Raw genomic sequence first — 21,439 nt, 5'->3', positions numbered from 1 at the left:
AAAGCAGTGGAGAAGTGAGAAGTTTTGTGAATCTTTCAGTAATTATTGTTTTATCACAAATAGATGCATTTGCTGGAGGAAACACTTGCAGTGTCTGGCAGCCAAACCATACAGCTGCTACTGCATGCTACTGAAACTAATTACTTGCTCAAATAATGCTTATTTACAGTTTATGGGGGACCAGTTCGAGGATTATATATCATTAAATAAATGGACTAATGCAAGATTTTAAAAAGCCTGCTTTCCCAGCACTGCTCCCAAGAGCCCTTAGTGCCTGGGCCACGTCAAAAGCATTCCCATTCCTCTGTCCAAGCCCAATGTTGTGTTTTTAATTTATTTTCAGTATCCAAGGAATGCTGTCTCCAGTTTTCAGAGGACTCTAAATCGGATGTGAGACACAAATGCACCAGAGAAGTTTATCAGAGAAACAGGCTTGGCGTGAAGCCTACATAAACAACCATAAATTTTTCTGCTTTAAAAGAGAGGACTGGGAGGATTGGCTGATCATAGCAGCAGTGGGCTGGCCCTGGGCACCAAGGAAAGTGCTTTGGTCACCCCTGGTATTTGACATGACCTGAATGTTTTGCCTGCTTTTAAACTTATTGTTACAGACTGACCAGCTTGGTTCTGGTAAATTCGCTTCTACGGGTCAAAGTTATTTACCAGCAGTGGATGTTTTCTCCTCTCCTTGGGCTTCTCAGAAAATTTTAGCTTGTTTTAACCCAGGTAATGAAGAGCTCTTGTTTCCAACCACCCCTTGCTGCCTCACTCCCTTGAAACACAGAACAGGAAGAAACTCAGTAAATTCAGTCTTGGCCAGAAAGTTATTTTTCTCCCTTGCTTCCAATAAATATCTCATTTCCTGAAAATCCTGACTTTGACCAAAACTTCTGGGACTTTCTAGATTTATCATCACTCATGGCCAAATCCAGTTTCAGTTAGTGTCGGGGTAGTCTTGAGTTCATGGAGGGCAGTGTGAGCTCTGAGCTGGGCAGCAGGAGCTTGCTCCCATCACACTGGCAGTAATCCTGTGGTTTGCCCCAGGTGAGTCTCTTCCCTGTAGCTGTATAAAAACCATGTAGTTTTGCAATATGGCTTTGATTGTGAACACCATGCCAGAAACAGTAAGGAATTATTTTACTTTTTTTTTTGTGACATTCCTATTATTTTGCCAGCATGAACCCTACATGTGGATGCCCTGCACTGAGCTGACACAAGTGAAAAAAGTGAAAATAGGCAACTGCCACGCTTGCAAACCTGACCCACAGTCTTGAGTTAGGTACAGTAGATGCTTTCTGAAAGGAAACCTGAAGCAGACCCCACCGTGGCCTCGCCAGTGGCCAGTGTCCAGTCCATCCACATCCAGTGCTCCTCCCTTTCTAGGGTCAGTGGCTCCCTCTGGCAGCTGCCAGGACTGGTGTCTGATGGAGCAGAGGTCGTGTGCTGTGTCCTTGGTGCTGGGCTGGAAATCAGTGCTGGGCTGTCCCCTAAAGAGCCCCTCTTGCTGACCCACCCACCTGCTCCCTGGCTTCAAATTGAGGATTATTTTCTTCAAGCAGTGGAGAGAGCAGGAGTGCAATAACTTCAGGTGTGGTTCTTTGTTCCTTGCCTGTCCCAAACATCTCTGCAGGCTCAGGGCAGGCAAGGAGTGAGGAGGGAATGGTGTTGAGGTTCCTCTGGGCCTCTGGCTCCCTTTCTCACGGACACTGGGGGCTTGAGAACAGGTTGTGTCCTGATGGGCCAGAGTAACCTCCTACCATTGTTTTGGGGTGGTGGGTGCTTAGGGCTTCAGCATTTCACCCACAAAATGGCTATTCCTGAACAATGAATAACCCACCCTTTATGCTCAAATGGCAAAGAGCATTTCAGTGTCTGTCCCACGTCCCACAAAGCCAAGTGATGGGTGAAGATGCAGCTTCAGTCTGGTTTTGTGTTTGTGTGTGACATGACTGGACAGGCCTGGCAGCTTGTGGGGCAGGAAGTGCTGCTCATCCTCTCAAAGCATTTTCTGCCCAGTGTTTTTTCAAGTGCTCTGGTGCCTTGTGCTGTCTGGGAGAGGCACTTTGGGGCAGGAGGGTGTCTGGGAGGCTGTCGACCATCATGGCCTCTGCAATGGGGTTAAAAACCCCAAGGTAAACTCCATTGCTTTTGAAGTAACTGGGGCCCTGCAAAGCCATTCCAAAAATTCCCCATGAATGCTTTCTGCCTTGTGGTGTTAGGGGCAAGCCTGGAGGACCAGGTTTCAAGTTTGACAGAGACCCTGCCTCCCCTCTACCCGTTCATGCCTTGGGATACCAGTGGCACAGCAGTGCTGGGTGCTTGGTGACAGAGTCCCTCACTGCTTTGAGCACTGTCCTGCTCTTATTGTCTCCACAGGCTCCTTTGGTGGGTGCACAAACCCTGTAATCCTTCCCCTTCCTCTTTTGGGCCCCCTGCACCTCCTGATGTGCTGTTTCTGCTTCTCAGCTGTGGCTCAGTCCCATCCCTGGCCCTGCCAACCATCCCTGCTGCTCCCTGTGCCCCAGCCTGTCCCTGCCATCCATCCCTGCTGCTCCCTGTGCCCCAGCCTGGCCCTGCCATCCATCCCTGCTGCTCCCTGTGCCCCAGCCTGGCCCTGCCATCCATCCCTGCTGCTCCCTGTTCCCATCCCTGGCCCTGCCATCCATCCCTGCTGCTCCCTGTGCCCCAGCCTGGCCCTGCCATCCATCCCTGCTGCTCCCTGTGCCCCAGCCTGGCCCTGCCATCCATCCCTGCTGCTCCCTGTGCCCCATCCCTGGCCCTGCTGCTCCCTGTGCCCCAGCCTGGCCCTGCCATTCCCGGCTCGTGCAGCCCAGCCTGGGCCAGGCAGGCAGAGCCACCGTGGCTGGGGAAGGGCTTCCAGCAGTGCTCCCTGCTCAGGATGCCCCCATGGGCTTGGTGCTTTCTCCTCTCCACCAGCCCTCAAGCTGATTTTTCTTACCTAAACCCTTCCAGCATTAACTGTTTGTTTACCAAGCGCCTGTGAACTCACACTGGGTTTGGAGTAGCAGTAGTAAAAGTGAATGATGAACCAGGCAAGAAACAGGCAGGGAATTGGAGGAGAGGCAATTTGGAAGTCTCTGCTGTAAGAAGAAGCCTCAGCAGTGGCTCTGAGTCCAGCCAGCAGGGCTGGCTCTGCTGGTGGGGTGACTGTGCCAGCACACAGCCACCAATACCTTCCAGCTCTTTGGGCTGTGCCTGTGCAGAGTGAAAGGTGTCCAATTTAGTGCATATTTAAAAGCAGTCTTTTAGCAGTCATTTTTGATTACTCACTGTTACATCTGAGCAGTTGTCTGTCAGTGTGCTCTAAAACACAAGTGTGCCATGTCCTGACGTTGAATTAGGTGTAATCACAGGACCTCAGTCACACAACTCCCCTGGCTGCCTGGGTACTCTGCACTGTTGCTCTTCCAACTGCACTGCCTGCAAAATTTTTCCTGGAAGTAATGCAAATAATTTATTGAGTGAGTCAGTGGATGACTGACCTTAGGAACCACAGCAGTGTAAATTCAGACCCATGGAAACAATTTGCTGAATCAGTATTAACAGTGCAGTGGTCTCTAGAGCAGCAGACTCCAAAGTGGGGTGCAGGCTCCCCAGACAAGTGTTCGGGATGATCCTTTGGGGTGCAGGAAGAAAATACTTCACATGTGGATGTAAATAATTTATAAATACATAAATTTACGTGTATTGGAACGCACGTGCAAACATCTTTTACTGGTAGAGGAACACTGGGGAAGTCCCTTGGACTAGGGAAAGAAAGCTGAAAGAACACAGCCACCAGAACTTGTTCTGCTGATTCTGTGAGTTATTTAACAAAGCAGAATGTATGCACTTGGGAAAATAAGGCTGGAAATCATCTACTTAATCTCTTAAGAAAATATGTAGGTGAGAGCCAGAGATCATGTTTTCTAAGCCTTGTTTTTGAAGGGATGTTATTTTTTATTACCCTGTTTAGATTCAAGTAGCAAATCATGCCTGTTGTTGCAATGTGCTGTTCCAGGCCCTGCTGCGTGAGGCTGGTGCAGGGAGAGGGGCCCGTGGCTGCTCTCTCTGAAGCCCTGTGGGCTTTGGGTGGTGGTGGTGAAGATAATTTGGTTCCCATTAGAGATGGCAGCACAGAAGCTGGCAGATCGTACAGTACCTGCACACCGAAACCTCAAGGAGGTTTCAAAATTTGCACAAAGGGGAAAGTCCTTTATCAGTGCAGTTCTGCAGCTGATCCCGGGCAGTTGTGAGTGATTAACTTCAGGGTCACTGGAGCATTTGATGTTTGTGGTTTGCTGTATAGCTGCTTCTTCATATTTGCTTCTAGAGCCTTTTCTCCCTAGCCCAAATATTGGGCAAGTGAACAGGATATGCAAAACCCAAAAACCAGGGGAAACCAGAAGGAGTAACCGGCTTTGAGAGGAGCATGGCTGAAGGCAGAGGTTTGCAGTGTCTTAGTCACCAGTGGCTGTAGTGGAGAGCTGATGTCTCATGCTGGGTAGAGAAGAGAGGAAGGAAGTGGATTTAGCAGAAAATTGATTGCATCTACTTGGGCTCTTTCCAGCTGAATCCTGAGTTAAGTACATTCATCCTGAACTAATCGTTGTGGAGAATTGGCTGAAATCTCACATACTTCTCAAAAGGAAAGCTAAGCATTAAAGGAACAATATCCTTATTGTACCTGAGTGCCAAAAGAAGTGAGTGTACTGTCAGGAGCTGTACCTATTCAGCCCTCTGGCTTGGGAGCTGCTTGTGGTTTTAGTACTAATGTGACCTGTTGCAGGAAGCTGTGGTCAGTCCAGCACAAAATATCAAGGGCAACCCAAGGAGGACTGATCTTTGATTAGATTTGAAATTGGCTGAGCAAACCCCAGTCCATTTCAGTAATTGAGTACAGCTATGATTTTCAGTTTTGTTTACAGCAAAGAATACTGGAATATTGTCTAGAACATATATCTAAGGCCCTAGTGAGGTTTTGTTCCAAGTTACCAGGATAAATCTGAAGTAACATTATTAACATCAGTGTAATTGTTCACCAGTGTGGGCAACAGGAGAGTTGTTCTCTGTGCAGGTCTTCCAAATTTACAGCTAAATATTCTAAACTCAAAGAATGTCCTTCAAAACTGGCAGGTGCTTTAATACTTTGTCATTCTGAATTTTTTTTCCCCACTGTGTACTATCCTCTCAAAGTTTTCTGTGTGCTTCTGGACCCAAGGACCACTCGCTGACACATTCTGCCATTGTCCCATGAAGAAAAGGTTACAGCTGTTGCTCGAGATTCACTTCTAGGTGCTGTGGCTCTTAACAGTCTTGCTTTATTGCAAAGGTTTATCTCAAGGGAAGGAGAATTGAGCACTGTGAGCTGGATGTCAGCAGTATGGGGTGTCCTTGGTGCTGGCTGCTGAGCCTCTCTGGACACATCAGCCCAGGCCCTTGGCTGTGAGGAGCAGCGGCAGCGCCCTTTGATGCTCTGGGCGCTGACTCACACCGTGCTGCCCAGGAAAAGGGAACTCTGCAAATCCATTCTTGTTGTGAGACAACAGGAGAGAGTTTAGGGAAATTGCTCATCTCCCTTGAAGCTCTCCTGCATGTTGCCACAGGACTGGGCTGTGTCCACTCCTTTGGTTCAACATACTTTTTTTAAAAGTATGCTAGAAGAAGGAATTCTGCAGCTCACTCCATGCAAAGATGACATTCAGCAACATGCCTGCTCTTCCAGCTCTTGTTCAGATTTCTCTTCATCTGCTTCAGAGCCTGGCTAAGTTGGGACTTCTAGTTGAGGCTGAACTTGAATGGAGAATAATGCCTTGCAGGGAAGAACCTGGTAGCAATGGTGAGGAGTCTGCAGTACCCTCAGTCCAACAACCTTACCCAGCGTGTGCTGGTTGTCAGGTGGAGCCTCCAGTGGGTTCTTGCCCTGCTCTGAATGTCCACATGACGCTGAGGACCAAACATCTTTTTTTTCTTCTTCCTTTTCTTCCTTTAGTCTTATTGGAATAGAGTAGCATCTTCTTTTGGATGTATTCCCATAGGAATTGCCTCCCATTGTGTTTCTCAGCAGCTCACGCCTCAGAAAGGCTGTTCAGGACCTTGGGGCAGTGCAGACCTTGGGAGGTTGGTCCTGTTTCTCTCAGGAAGATCACGCAGTGTGAACTTTGATTCAGGAGCTCTGTTCCATTTGTGTATCCCCACACCTGTGTTGTACAAGGAAGGCCTGAGCAGAGTCTCAGAATGCTGCTGGATAAAAACACCAGTTGTGCTGGAGATGTGCATCCCATTCATAGCCAGGTGCAGCTGAAGTTTCAGACCTTGACTTACAGAGCTCTTTAGTCTCGTGGTGATGACTGCAGAGGCTGCTGTGTTCTCTAGGATGCAACAGAAGCTTGAGATCAGCAGAGGTTCAAAACAAAAAAAGGGAACAGTTCATACAATGCACAGTGAAATTGTGGGACTCTGCCACAGGGACCACTTAGAGGCCAAAAATATAAATGATCTCATAGAGAAATTAGACAAATTTGAGAAGAATTGGCCCAGCGAGGCTATTAAACATAATAGTTATGATGCAACCTGTGGTGCAGGAAGGCCTTAAGTGCTGGCTGCTGGAGGCTCCGAGGTTATTCTTGGGAGCACTGCAGCTGTGTGAGCCCTCTTTGTAGTGCTCCTTCCCAATGAGCTTCCACTCCTGGCCAGACCTGGAGCCAGGATAGAGGGATGGTGTTGCTGACATGGTGGTGGTTCTTGCTGGAGGCTGGATGGCTGTGGCCTGCCTGGGGGCTGGAGTGGGCTGCACCTTGGGGATGGATTTACTCTGCCACAGAATGGGCTGGCACTTGGACCCTGGGACAGTGTGATAACACAAGTACTCTTTTAAGTCCTGGCTTACAGACAGCAGCTGGAAATCTTAAATTCTTTGCTGATAACGAACAAGAGGCTGTGATGAAATGGTGAAAGCTTCCCACAGTGGAAGCTACCTTGGGGGAAGAGCTATACCCCCTGCCCTCCCAGCTTGTTGAGTGGTGGGGAGACCTCTCATGGTTTGGTGGGGTTGTTTTTGTGTTTGTAAACCCAGCCCTGGGGGAAAAAAAAACCATTAAATTGAAGTACACTTGGAGCTTTATTTTACATTTTCTTGTGTTGCCACTTGTTGGCTTGTTAAGTAATATATTTTAAGACTTATGTTAATATATAGACCCAAAGTAGCTGTTAGATCAATGCAGGCAGTTGTATTTCTGATTTTAAATATATACTTGGCTTATGTTTTTGCAAACCCTTTTTCAGCATAAGTTCTTCTGTTAGAGCTCTGTGGAAATAATTTATGTGTTAACCCTGAAATTGATGGGTGGTATGGGATAGAATAAATATGTAAGTGGGAGAGAAAGGAAACATCTGCCAATTTAAACTTCAGCAAATTATATGGAAGTTTGAAAGTATCTGCTAAGTTTATAATACAGTCTGCACAGGAACGCCGTGCAGGAGTGCCAGAGGTCAGAGAGCTTCTTGTCCCTGCAGCTTTAAGCAACCTTTCAGTTAAATAACCTGACCGAAGAGTAGGAGGAGACAGAAAGGAAGAGAGAATTCCACACTAGAGTAAACATGGCACGGAGATTATGGATACCGGGCCAAGAAAGGTGGGGTTTTCCAGCAAGGTAACAAAAGATATTAGCTATCTATCTACATAATCCTGCTGGAGGCTGACAGCTGCAGCCGTGCAGTGAGGTTGGGGCAGAAATGTGCCCTGCACAGCTCAGAAATGTGCCCTGCACAGCTCAAAATGTGCCCTGCACAGCTCAGAAATTGCCCTGCACAGCTCAAAATGTGCCTTGCACAGCTCAAAATGTGCCCTTGCCCTGCACAGCTCAGAAATGTGCCCTGCACAGCTCAGAAATGTGCCCTGCACAGCTCAAAATGTGCCCTGCACAGCTCAGAAATTGCCCTGCACTGCTCTGAAATATGCCCTGCACATCTCAGAAGTGTGCCCTGCACAGCTCAGAAATTGCCCTGCACAGCTCAAAATGTGCCTTGCACACTCAGAAATTACCATGCACAGCTCAGAATGTGCCCTGCACAGCTCAAAATGTGCCTTGCACACTCAGAAATTGCCCTGCACAGCTCAAAATGTGCCTTGCACACTCAGAAATTGCCCTGCACTGCTCTGAAATATGCCCTGCACATCTCAGGAGTGTGCCCTGCACGGCTCAGACATTGCCCTGCCCAGCTCAGAACTTGCCCTCCGTGTCCTCAGCAGCAGCCGGGCTGTGCAGGGCCGAGTCCCGCGGAGATGTGCAGCACAGGGATGCAGGCTTGGATGCAGCAGAGGAGCCCCTCCCGGGTACGGAGGTGTTCCCTCTGTGCCAGGCTGCCACGGGCCAAAAGCCCAGGGAAGAGAATGAAGTTTTTCACTGGACATCGTGGCAGGTTGAGGTGGACTGCAGAGTGGCTGAGGTGAGCTGCAGAGGGGTTGAGGTGAGCTGCAGGGGGGCTGAGGTGAGCTGCAGAGGGGCTGAGGTGAGCTGCAGGGGGTTGAGGTGAGCTGCAGAGGGGCTGAGGTGAGCTGCATCGGGGCTGAGGTGAGCTGCATTGGGGCTGAGGTGAGCTGCAGAGGCGCTGAGGTGAGCTGCATCGGGCTGCAGGCAGCAGCGGCGTGGGCTGTGTCTGTGGGGCTGAGGCTCAGCTGTGAGCCTGGGCAGCCAGAGGGGCAGGCGGGGCAGGTGGCACAGCGCAGAGCCTGGAGAGCAGCCCAGAGGGAGAGGATAATTGTATTGCACCAGAGTGTGCTCTTGTGAGAGTCCCAGTAAGAGCTGGGCACCGGTAATTGGGAGGAAAAAGAGTTCACTACCGTCTGCCTCCCAGGGCAGAGCCACGAGATGGAGAGCGAGAATGAATGCTGACTTTGTAGCCACGGTTGATTCGCACTGAAAAGCTCAGTTTTGGTGTGCAAATATGAATTAGTATAAGGCTTAAACTAGAGAATTGTTTCCAGATATTAATTTGAAAATAATTTCTTTTAAATTAAAACTTAAACTACAGTTTTAAACAATTTTTTATGCTTTTTCCGCATCAATATTTCTTGAAATTGAATCTCCTAATCTTTTTAAAGTGTTTGTTCATATCTTGCTATGTCTGCCTATCTGATGATAATATTTTATTAGAATTTGTTCACAGACTCTGAATACTCTTTCCTGAAAGAACCTATGTAAAGGGAGAAAACAATACACATCCTGTACTCCACCTTCATAGGCCTCCAACATACGATGCCACCTTTTGTTTGCAAGAGTTTAAATTTCAAATAAAATCCCAGCATTCTTTTGAAAAAAAGGAAAGGGCCTCTCCCCTGCTTAGATTGTCAAATCCCAGACTAGCCTGGAATTGAATAGGCCAAGTCAGTGACCTCAGGCAGAAAGAATGTTGGTTATTTACGTAGGGCTTCTGCTATTTTAGCAGCAAACCTTTTCTTCTGAAAGGACAATGTATACTGTTTTGTGTTTATGGCCGAGTAAAAAGCTTGTACATTTGAGATTTGCATCGTAATAGCCTTGTAACTCAATATACAGCATCCTCAAAAATAGCAGTGCAAGGCTCTGTTTTGTCTTAGCCAGTGCAGGTCTTTAGAGGCTTTTACAAAAGTTCTCTGAAAAACCGACCTTAAGATTCAGCTGCTTACACATTCGCTTTGGTACCTTTTTTTTTTCCTTTCCCTGGAGTTTTGCTTTTTTTAAAAAACCTAAAATTACACGTGGTTTCTTTAGGAGCTATCAGGTCAGTGCTCAAAATATTTTGATGCATCTCAAGCTAAGCTGTGCCTGCAGCTTGAAACCAGGAAAACGTGTGAGTGTGTGTGTGTGCAGTCCAGACACTGAGCATTTTTCCTGAAATAATGGGAGATCTTTACAGGCATTCTGGCCTGGTGGATGAGCCTGCAATTCCAAATGGTTTTTAAAGTGTGCCTTTCTCAATAGATCGTAACCATGAGGAGCTATTGTGTGAGCAAAGCACACATTTAGGATCCAATCCTGCATTCCTTAAAGTCAATGGGAGTCTGAGCGTGAAAGGAATGCAGGATTGGGTCCTGGAACAGGGGAGCAAAACTGTGTGCCAGATTGCTTTGAAAAGAAGAATACAGCACATCCACAGTAGCCACTTTTTAGTGTTTCAGATTTCAAACGGCTGGAGTCTGTGAAAAGTGGCTTCTGCCAACATGCAGTATCTTCTATTCAAAGGAATTTGGCATTGATTTTTTTTTTCTTCCCCTATCTTAAAACCCCTGAAAACCCTAGAAATTCACCCCTTCTTTCACAAAGCCTGAGCATTATGAGGAGGGGAGGGGGCCGTGGCAGTGGGGGGATGGAAATTTCTCCAAGCCCAGGGGCTAGGCTGGAGCTCAGTCCCCTCCTGGCACCCTGACTGGGGTGGCTGCTCCATCACGGACCCCGGCACGGAGAGCTTGTGCTTCTTGGCTTTGTGTGAGTCCACTGTAGGAGACTGAGGAGAAAAATTTAATTAACAGTAATTGAGAGGCTCAGTTTGCCCGCTCGCAATGGGTGGAGTGGCAGAAACCCTGTAGAAGGAAACCTCTGTGCACAAAGGCAGTGCAAGCCAGAGGGAGGGATGGGGAACTGCAGGCCCAAACTCACACGTGAGTAAAGGAGGAATGGCAACAAATAAAGAAAAAGTATTAGAAGCTTTTGTTTTCTTTTGGCACATCTTCGATTCCTAGGCAGGCAAACCTCCTCTACTGCTGAAAAGGAAACAACTCTCCTGGGTGAAATTCTGCTCCTGTTTTAGCCAGAGGTGTCTGGGCAGAGGAGGTAGCAGGGGCAGCTTGTTATTACTTAATGTTTTCAATTATTTATTGTTTTTGTAAAACTTGGTATTTCTCTTGGAGTTTCAGCTCCTGGACTCATCTGGTGACTTAAAATTTAGCTTCTAGTGTTCAGAAATAGTAGCTGTCCAACCTAGATGTTTGTGGAGAACTGGTTTGGGTTCTGGAGGTTTCACTTGCCCTTCAGCTTTTGAGTTCCGTGTATCCCAGTTCCTCATCATCAGGGGGTGCCACACGGGTGAGAGGGACAGTCACTGCTGGCATGCCAAGCGAAGCTGCAGGTGTGCCAGAGGTTGCTGGGCAGCAGTTCCCACTGTGATGCTGCCATGGGCAGGAGCTTTGGGAGCACCCTGGGCTGGGAAAATGCCTTTGGGAGTGTGGGCAGCCATGGGTGCACCGCAGACCAGCTCAGAGTGCAGGCAGCCCCAGACTCAGAGCCAGGGTGTTTTGCAAAACAAAAGCCAGGTTTAGCCTGGTAAAAGTTTACATTTCACTGGGCAGTGATGGAGAGCCTGGCAAGGTGGGCACTGGGCAGGCAGAAGCATTTGCTCAGCTCGAGCCACCTTGGGTCTCATTCCACCTGGACAAGGCTTTGGGCAGTACCTGGGAGTTTTCCTTCACTGTTAAGGTAGCTGGGAAATATCTGAGCAAATGTTGTGCATTAATCCTCTGTGTGTGTGTGTGTATGTGTTTACACATCACTGTAGTCTGAAGACTTTGGGAGACTGTCACTTAAGGTGCTGGGATGAGACGAGTCCTGGTGCTGGTGTCACATCAGTCACTGCAGAGATGGCATCTGAAGCAGTTAACAAGCAATTAGGTCCATGTTTAATATTGCTAACTAAAACAGGCACGGTTCTTTGGTCAGCCAGGCATGAAGAGCTCGGGCTGCCACACTCAGGAAGCTGAGCAAGTCATGGGCCAGAGCTCCCAGAGCACAGAGATCTCAGTGCGTGTCCCGATCAGCCTTAGCACTGACAGTTCATTAAGCAGGAAGGAGGAACAATCTCAAGGAGACAAGCAGTGAGATGATTTTTTTTTTTTTCTCCAGAAAGAGCTGTTAAATAAGGATGCTATGAGTCTGTCTTGCTGCTGTGAGACAAGTCAGGAGCTCCTGGGTGCCCCTTGGCCAGCAGGAGCAGGGCATGGCCGTGCTGGGGGCTCGGGCAGGGCCCTGGAGCTGGGCAGGGCAGGGACAGCCACCCTGCCTGGTCCTGCAGCTGCCCATGGCCTGCTCCCCTCGCTGCCTGCACCCCTCTGTGCTGCACAGCCGTGTCCCCAGCCAGCAGGAATGGAGCCTCTGAAGTGATATTCCACGGCGTTAACTTGGGCTGCTCAGACTGTTAATTAACTCTGCTTTAATGAATTTCCTATCTTTAGCATTGATACCTACAACTGAACTCTTGGATTGCACTCCATATGGGAAGGTTTAGTTACATTTTGTGGCTGAAGTAGTGTCCTTGTTCCACACAGCTGTGACATTAGAAATAACAGGACATTATTAGTCACTCTTTGTCCCCTCTAACACTGAGACTTTCCCACATGAAGTTAAAAGAGGCACATGGCTGTTGGGAATACCAGCAGAGGGGTCCTGGTGGTGCGGGGCTGCTCTGGTGTGGGTTTTTCAGCTCGCTGGAGATCTCTGGGATGCACCAGGCATTATCTGGGAGGCAGGGCTGGGGCTGCAGCATTCCCATGATGTCAGAGCCGAGCTGTTTGTGTTTGAGTAGCGTCAGGCACGGAGACAATGCAGGCTTCTCACATGAACTTGCTTACTCTACAGTACTACTAAATCATGATTACCAAAGCGTTGTGTGTTTTCAATCATCAAAGTACTTAAAATATTATAATAATGCTTGGCACTTTTCAACTTCAAAGCATGCTGCAAACAGTAATTAGGTCTAATAACCCTGCTGTGACAGTGAGACATTCCTATCTCCTGTCTTACAGGGCGAGGGGGGTGGCAGCCCCTGATCCGGTTGCATCCATCCTGTGTGAGACAGGAGATCTTCCACTGAAGGCTGTGATTGATAAACTGACCTCCCCACAGGCAAATACGGCCAGCAGCAGCAGGGAGGGCTCAGAAGATGCTTTCCAAGCTAGAGGGGAGGGGGCAGGACACTTCCAGTGCTCTTTTGGGCCATGTCCCCAAGACTGTAAAACCTGGCCTCATTCACATTTTGTTCTGTGGAGTGCTGGAGCAGCATTTGAAACAGCACTGGAAAAAAGTTTTTACTCTGTCTTGGCTTCCTGGCTGGTGTTTTTTCAGCACCCAGCAAAGCATTGTGGAGACTGGGAAGAATACTTGTGGACAGCCTGTGTCAACTGGGGGTCATTTTTCCTTCTGCAAGCTGTCTTTGAGTTGTTCCTTTGATAAAGGGTCAGCTCTCCCATTCCTTCCTTTTAGTTATGGCATGTAGGAGATAAAAATTGTGCAGGAAGTAATCGATAAATTTAAATAACAGAGACTTATAAACTGGTTACATGTCCAAACTACTGTTAAACACTTAGAGACACTTAAGTTCTGCTTTAATGGGTTTTTTTAAGAGTTCCACAAACCTGCATTCTTTTGGATATTTGTCATGTTGGTTGCAGTCACCAGTTGTGATCAGTCCTTGGGATGGAGTCATTTCTAGCTTTCATTTAATTATCTGCTAGATTATCTGTGAATGTTTGCTGGAGTGTTTTGAGGTCTCTGCCTCGCACCCGGGGTGGTGGAGCTCCCTTGGCCCGGGGCAAGGTGCGGGTGGCAGGCAATGGAAGTTACCTGTTTGTCACTGGCAGTGCAGAAGCTCTGTGTTCTGCGGGAAAACAAGGCTGAAGAGCACTCGGGGGAGAAGGGGCTTCCCCCAGAAGCTGCTGCTGGTGTCAGGAGCCTGCCCGCAGCCGGGGGCTCCCCCTGTGCGCTCCCTGTTCCGCTGCTGCTGCAAACTGGTCTGACAGGGCAGGCACGCCAGGGTGGGAATCCAGCAGGAGGAGCGAGCAAGCGCAGGGCTTGTGAAAGCCCACACTGCTGAACCCTGCGCCGGGCTGCTCATTGTTATTCTAATGAGCCGCCAGCAAGTTGCATCAAGTTTTGTCAGAAGCTCTTGACTTTTTTTTGTTTCAATATTATGAAAGCAAATAGTAACCAGGCTTGGCTAGACGCAGTCATTCAAAGGAAGGCCAAGCAGCAGGGCCTGCGTGCCAGTGGGCAGGGTGATGTTACCTTCCCTGGCTGGCCAGGTGCTGGGCTCAGCTGGCTAAAGGAACGTCACGGGGGTTAAACTCGTAACTTCTGCCTAATTGACAGTGACAGATTACAGCTACACAGAACAGGCTGGTGCTGTGCAGGTCCCCCAGTTGCTCCAGGACCTTGAGAGGTGAAGCACCCTTGTCCAGCACCTGGAGCTGGGGGCAGGCATCCCAACATCCCAGCATCCCAGCATCAAGGTGTTGCACCCACCCTGCTGCCCTGGGGCTGGGGGCACCAGCACTGCCTCTCCTCAGGATTCCTGTTCCCCTGGCTGCAGTTTGCACATCCTGCCCAGGCACTCTGAGGGTGGTGTTTGACCATGTTCAGTGCTGTCATTTAGTCAACCCTTCTGGAGGGCAGTGGAATGTCCACTTTTGCCTTTATTTCTAAAATGCACAATGTAGAAGCCAATATAGGCATCCATGGTTGTTTGAGTGATAACTTGCTGTTTCTTGTTTATGAGATAATTATTGTACAGTCCCTGAATGAAACTCTTCTAAGGTAAAAGGCCTGTCAATCTTATTAATCATTGCTAGTAATAGTCATTATCATGTGAGCAAGCTGCTTGCCTGCTTTATGAGTTTGGGCAAGTCAGTTCCCTAATAGGTGTCTTGTATTTTCAGCTGAAAAAGGGGGAAATGGTATTTTCCCTCAGTTCTGAAAGGTGTTGTGCTGGGAGTGCAGTGTGGTGCAGAGGTGGCAGGTGTAGGGCAGGGAGAGCAGCTCTGTGTGCTGGGCAGGGGGGCTCAGGGTGGGCTGGGGACAGGGATCCCACCAGTGCAGGGCTGATGGGGACACTCACAATGGGGCCAGGCACAGGGCAGGCAGCTGCCAGGTGCAGCTGACACCTGATGTGTCTGAGAGGCACTCCTGAGCACTGGCTTTGCCTTGCTGGTTTGGATCAGAGGCTTCCCACTCCATCCCAGCCCTGGAAGGCACTGACCCCACTGGCTCCATGCTGTGCCAAGGAACGAACAAGAGCAGAATTTGTGCCGTTCCTATCAACCTCAGCACTGGCAGGCTGGGCTACAGAGTGGGGTGTTGGGGTCCTCCTGCCCCTTCTGCAGTGCTCAGGAGATGCTGGTGCCTCCCTGTTGCTCTCCTGCAGAGATCCCTCCAGCAGCCAGTGCTGGGATTTGTCCCAGATCAGCCCTGCTGCTTTCTCAGCACGGTGGGTGTGTGCTGGGGTGATGGGCAGTGCTCCTTCCCCAGCAACAAACATCCAGCTCTGGCTGAGCACGGGGCAAGAGCTGCACCAGCACATCCAAGGCAGGTCCCTCTCCTGGGTGGACACTTGATCTCCACCAGCTAAACACAAGTTGTGTGTCAAGGCTGGATCTGACTGACATGGCATGTCCTTTACAAAGCCATTCTGGCCTCTTCCCTTTTTTCATTTCATTCCATGTACTGGAGAGGTTTAAAAACAGCTAGGCTAGATGTGGTTGCTCCTGCATTGGTTGAGAGAGGCCCCAAGGTCCCCTGACTGCTGTCCCAGCCCTGTGCCTTGTTCAGGGATGGCCCAGTTTTACCTAAGACTCTCAGAGGGGACGAGCGTGTTGCCCACGTCACCAGGGTCCTGGTCCCCACCAGAGCCACCAGGCAGCTGGAAAGACAAACAAGAGCTGACTCCACCTCCAGCAGTATGGAGACAGCAGCCCTGAGATCTTCAGCCCAAGAATGTGCACACAAAAGAAGCATTTCCCTCAGCCACGACAGTAAAACCACCAGACAACCACATGCAGCATGTGATTTCCCAAAAGCATCAGCCCAGATCCCAACTCCCTTGTGCCACTCACTGTTTCCCAGGATCACATCACAGTGGCAATGTGTAAAAGGCACTTCCAAACAGTGAAAATTAATCATATTTTCCTCAACGTTGTTTATGGAAACGGTGGAGAGCACTCCTGGCCCTGGCTCAGCGTGCCAGCCCTGGGCGTCAAACCCTCCACGGAGGTGGGTGGTGTTCCTGGAGCTGCAGGACACATCCAGGCTGATTCCATGGAGTGAAGCTGTGCCAGTGACCTGGGATCTGTGAATTCTCTTGCCCTCTCCCCTGCCTGGTGTCGCTGCTGGCACAGCCTGGGGCAGCTGCTGTCCCTCTGCTGCCGAGGGCTGCTCAGAGCTCCCGGGAGCTTTGGCCACTGGGACCCTGGCAGAGTGGGAGTGGGGTGAGCTGGAATTAGTGTGCTTTCCCTTCTCCCTCTCTGGTTTTACACTGGAAGCAGCAGTGCCCACAACAGAGCAGCTCTGATCTGCTGTATCTACAAACTGATTGTGCTTGGTGGTTCTTGAATTCCTGGTTTGAACCCTTTCTGTTGGTACTCTCTGGAGTCTGCTGTGCATTTCTGCATTGTAAAGGGAGCCACCAGTTAATGACTATCACAGGCTTTGTCAGTCAAAGGGAGCCATCAGTTAATGACTGTCACAGGCTTTGTCAGTCCAGTTCCACATCAGCTAATGAAATGGCAAATGTCAAAACTTGAATACAAAATGTCTTGTTTTCTGTGTGATTTTATTGCCTTCCCTCCATCATGTGTGCCTTGTACTGCTTTAGTGTTGCAGACCTGCTGTGGCATTGATTATTAATGTTTTTGAGGGTGGCAGGAACATCCATATGCAGTATCCTTTGTGTAGTCCTTTAGAGACAAATGCTGCTGCTGTTGATTGCAGTGGATGTGAGCCTGCTGGATTTTACCTGTCAAGGAAATTGTCTCAATTTGCAAAGGAGCCTTTTTCCCCAAATCAGTTTTCAGCTTGGATTGCGAGTTTTTCAGGAATTGTTATCAGCTGGGTTCCATAACCTGCACTTAAAGGAACATTTAGTAGGTACCTAAGGCAAGGTTTGGTACCTGATTTGGTAAGGCCAGATAGAGCCAAGGGTCTGATCCTCAGCCCTGGCTCTGGATGGGCCCTCCAGGGAAGAGAGGGGCCAGGAACAGACCCCACAGAAGGTTCAGGGGGTGTGCTTTTCACTTTGCATCCTGAACACCTGGGTTTGGGGATGAAGAACAAAATTCTGATGGTCCTGTGTTTTAACAGGGAGAAGACTACGAGGAAAAGCATTCTACAATGTCAATGGCAAGGTGTACTGTGAAGAAGACTTCCTAGTAAGTAAGATTTCAGGCATTTTTTTTTATTCTTTCTAAAGCAAAAGGTTCTTTTTTGGGGATGAAGAACAAAATTCTGATGGTCCTGTGTTTTAACAGGGAGAAGACTACGAGGAAAAGCATTCTACAATGTCAATGGCAAGGTGTACTGTGAAGAAGACTTCCTAGTAAGTAAGATTTCAGGCATTTTTTTTTATTCTTTCTAAAGAATATTCTTTCTATGTTGGCTGCTTTGCTTTGAGAGACAGTTGATGATGTGAGGCCTCCTGGCAGTGGTGGAATGGGAAGCATCTGCCACTGACTCCTTGGTTTGAGGTGGTGGCTGTAAAACCAAGAACATAACTGTCCATAAGCCATCAGAAAGGGTAAATTATGAGAATGAACACTGGAGCTGCTCAGGCTTGGCACTTGAATTGCAGCCACAGAGACTCTCCTGCCAAGGCTGAGCTCGAAGTCAAACATCTGGGGAATACCAGTCCTGAGAGGAGGGAGAGGTTTGTGCCAGGCTGTGCAGAGTTGCTTTGGTGAGGCACAGTTTAATCACTGCTCTGCTCTGGGGCTGACTGGTGATTAGTGGGAACTGCTGGCCATGGAGGGGCAGCTCAGGTTCTCTCCCTGCTCACAGAGCTTTTGTAAATGCTTTACTTTAACAGAGTCTAAGTCAGGAAAGGAAAAATGAAGCCTGTTGCTGAGCTGTGTTGTTCCAAAAATATAATATTCATGCAATTAAGGGTGAGAATTGTGCAGTGCACCGCAAATGATTCGATAAGTGCAGAACATTTAGAATTAAGATGAAGAGGATGGCATGGCTGGGAATTGCAATTAGAGAGCAATGATATATTTTAGCTTAGAGGAAGATGAATTGGACAATCAGTATGTTGAATTTATGCCACCTTATTTATTGAAATACCATTAATTTAGAAGCTTGGGTCTTCCAGAACGACTTTGCATTTCTAATGAATATATAATCATGCTGTTTGCAAAGGAATTATTCAAAGTATATCCCACAACAAAATTGTTGCTGGCAGTTCAAAGTGCACAAATGCATTTCTCATCAATGCAATCTATAAAACATCATGGAAATCCCTAAAATATAAGCTATATTTGCCTTCATGTGTTACATCTTTACTGTGAGCTGGAGCCTATTGGAAAAGAAACCAAAATGTGTTTTGTGCAGAAAATAAGTATCTTGTTATAATTGAAACTTGTTATTGTTTTGCTTGTATTCTGGAGAGAAAATTCTTTTTTCTTCCTTGCTTTTTTCAGCTCTTTCTTTACTGTGCTTCTGCAGAAGCACAGGGAGGGGGAGAGGAGATGGAGTGTGAGAGGGAGGGGCTCAAACCTTCCAGATTTTTTATTTGAACTGTGTTGGAATGTACTTTCCCTGTGATCAAAACCTTTCATCCAGACTTAATGACATGATTGTTGTTATTAGCTTGTAATTTCAGCCTAAACACAAGAATTTTAAATGTAAAAATCTTAATCTTTTGGAGAACATTCAGTTTTCCTGGGCGGGGGGGGAACTCTTTAGTTCAGGCATGTTCTGTAGTGGGTTTCTGAAGGAAGATACTTGCAGAGATTTTCCCAGGAAAACTGAGATTAAAGACCTGATAGGAATAAACTTTCTGCAAGTTAGGGAACTGCTGGGACATTTAAGGCACAGAGTTAAAAGCCCAGGCTTCCCACAGGTGTGTTTTAGCAGATTCCCAATAGCAGAGGGATGGGGGAGAAGCAGATGAAGGGACACTGTGTAAGTCAGCAAAGAAACCAAATTCTGACATGGTCCCTGCTTATGGTAATCTTACTGCTTCTCAGGAAGTAACTGCATCTTCTCTCAGCTCCCCTGAGCAAAAGTCATGGCAAGAATCCTAACAATTGCATGGTATCACTAATGAAATCAAACAACCTTGCCTATTTTAGAGTTCTGTGAACAGGGAAAGCACAAAGCTTTTCTCAAAGTTGAAAGGAAACAGGCTGCAAAATAGCCATTAAAGAGGAAATTATTTTAACTACTTCATCTTCTCAGGTCTTCCTCTTGAACACTGGGAAACCCAATTCTTTCTAAGAAGAGGCAAAGCAGAAAATGAAATGCCTTTTCTGTATGACTGAGAATTTTGGTCTCTACCATGACTCCAGTTCTTTAGTGCAGATCCATTACAGTGCAGCAGGATTCCCTGCTGACACCATGGTAGTGGAATGTTAGGGAAGTTAAGGCAGGGGGATAAGAAAAAGATTATTTCAGTTTGGGAATGTAAACAGATCCAGTCTAACTGCATTATAATTGTATTGCTGCTAAGAAAATGCTGCCTGCCATGGTGTCCTTCCTCTTTCTTGGCTTTTGTTTGTCTGGGAATTGATCAGGAGACTCAGATGCTCCTGTTGGCCTGGGAGCAGGGTCACAGCTCTGTGGATTTGCAGCCCCACAGGCTGTGACCAGGTTATTTCAAACATGGCAAGGGTTAGAAAGCAGAGCAGCTTCAGCAGGCATGGGCAGGAGGTGCAGTGCTGTCCCGTGGGGACACTGGTGACAGGCAGTGACCCTGGGCTGTGTGTGCCTCCTGATCCCTCCAGGGGTTCCCAGGCTCAGACTGGGAGGTCGATGTTCCTTGCTCAGGGTGCCACCGAGGCAGCAGTGCCCAAATGAGCCCCTTGTGCCTCCAGCAAGAGGCATCCCGAGGGGAAGCTGCTGTGCTGCCAGCGGGGCACAGAGGTGGTGGCACCTGGAGCCTCCCTGGGAGCCTGTCCCCTTCCCAGGGAGGGCTGTCATTCCTGCAGAGCTCTGTCCACCCCCCTGCTGCCCCTGTTGATCCCATTCATTGCTGCAGATGCTTCTTCCCTGTCATCCCTGGAGGCACACTGGCTGTGTCCTGCAGGCCAGGCCAGGCAGGACACACTGATTTTGGGCTGCAGTGAGTAGCACCTGCACAGTGATGGGCAGAAAAGCTGAAATGGCTTTTGTTGTGAATGAATGCAGAAAATTTTAGTGAAGAATGGATATTACTTATGGGTTTCTTCCCATTGTAGCTGCTGGAAATATTGAACATCCTATAGATGTCAGTATTTTATTTCTCCTGCAATACCACATTTTGCTGTGCCAGACCAGCTCCTGCTGGGGCAGTCTGCAGAGCTGCAGTCAGTGACTCAGATGGGATACCTGGTTCTTTAACTACTACTCACCCCTGACAAATCAGCTCTTCCACTCAGTCAGAGCGTGTGGAATCCACTGCAGTCTCACCTGTGGACCCTGAAGCCGAGACCTTGAAAAACCCATTTTTTGATCCTTTCAGATGTTTGGCTCTTGGAAGAGCCCTCCTTGGCTGAAGTGTCCCCCTCGAGGTGCAGCCAGTGCTGGGTCCCGCTGCTCCAGGGGTCTCTTCTCTTCCATTTTCACTCTGGCCATGGCTGCTGTGCAGGTGGCATTGGAGCAGAGCACAGCTGTCACTTGGAGCACAGCGAGTGCCTGAGAGCTTTGGCTGCTGAGTGCTTCCAAAGCACCAGTCAGTAAAAGTGTGGTGTGAGGAGCTGCTGGCATCAAACTTCCCAGATCTGCTCCTCTCTTGGAAAAGTGCTTTTGATTTGTGGACACAGGCCAGGGGTGAGCTGGTGCTCCTGGTGAGCGCTGTGAGGCTGCCCCAGGGCACCCTGCCTGCCCTGCCAGGGCCACAAGGTCCTGCAATCCTCCTGGCAAAGAGTTCTCCCACGTGTTTGCTCTTACTGAGGGCACAGTCTCCACACCAGGTGGTTTATTTTGCTCTTTCTTTGCAGGGAAGAAGTGTCAGAAGGTTTTGCCCCACTTGTGCAGTTGTTGGTGGGCAAGGGATGCTGGGGTTCCCCTGCACCTGGAGGGCTGGAACACCTCTGCCTCCCAGGGTTATTTCTGTCAGCCTCCTGCTGCCAGCCCTGATCAGCTGCACATTCTCTCAGTGCTTAAAGCCTTATTGGCTAATTGAATGAAGTGAATGAATCAGATTTAAAAAATAAATACATGGATAATTCTACTTCTGCCTAGGAGATTGCCTGATCTGTGCCATTTACAGGAGGATACTGCATGTGTGAGGAGCAAAAAGAACAAAAACAGTCCCCCACACTACATTGCTTTGGTTTAGCTCTAGGGAAGATCCAGTTACTCCTTTAAATGCCACCTTAAAGTAACAAGTCCAGCAATATCCAAGTCTTGTCCCAGCCCTGTTAGGAGCTGTTATTTCATGAAAGGAAATAAAACAAATGACAGTTTAATCCTTTCCTGAAAGCTCTTTGGACACAGATGGCTAA

The 21,439-nt window shown here is 48.4% G+C and overlaps 1 protein-coding gene across 4 annotated transcripts in view; it reads left to right on the top strand.

Moving 5' to 3' along the window:
* The window catches only part of LOC120497104 (WT1 interacting protein), an 82,260-nt gene that overhangs the window by 41,829 nt on the left and 18,992 nt on the right, over positions 1-21,439 (top strand). For 3 of the 4 annotated variants that reach the window (XM_039698169.1, XM_039698170.1, XM_039698171.1), the window contains one exon: positions 17,100-17,167. In XM_039698169.1, coding sequence (XP_039554103.1) covers positions 17,100-17,167 — 68 coding nt within the window. Of the gene's footprint in view, positions 1-17,099; positions 17,168-17,271; positions 17,335-21,439 lie in introns of those variants that run through there. The other variant, XM_039698172.1, reaches the window with a different exon arrangement.

Source organism: Passer montanus, unplaced genomic scaffold (genome assembly GCF_014805655.1).
Source record: "Passer montanus isolate IOZ18808 unplaced genomic scaffold, ASM1480565v1 scaffold121, whole genome shotgun sequence".
Classification (NCBI taxonomy): domain Eukaryota; kingdom Metazoa; phylum Chordata; class Aves; order Passeriformes; family Passeridae; genus Passer; species Passer montanus.
The sequence above is the reverse complement of the archived record's forward strand: the minus strand, read 5'-3'. Positions and strand labels throughout refer to the sequence as shown.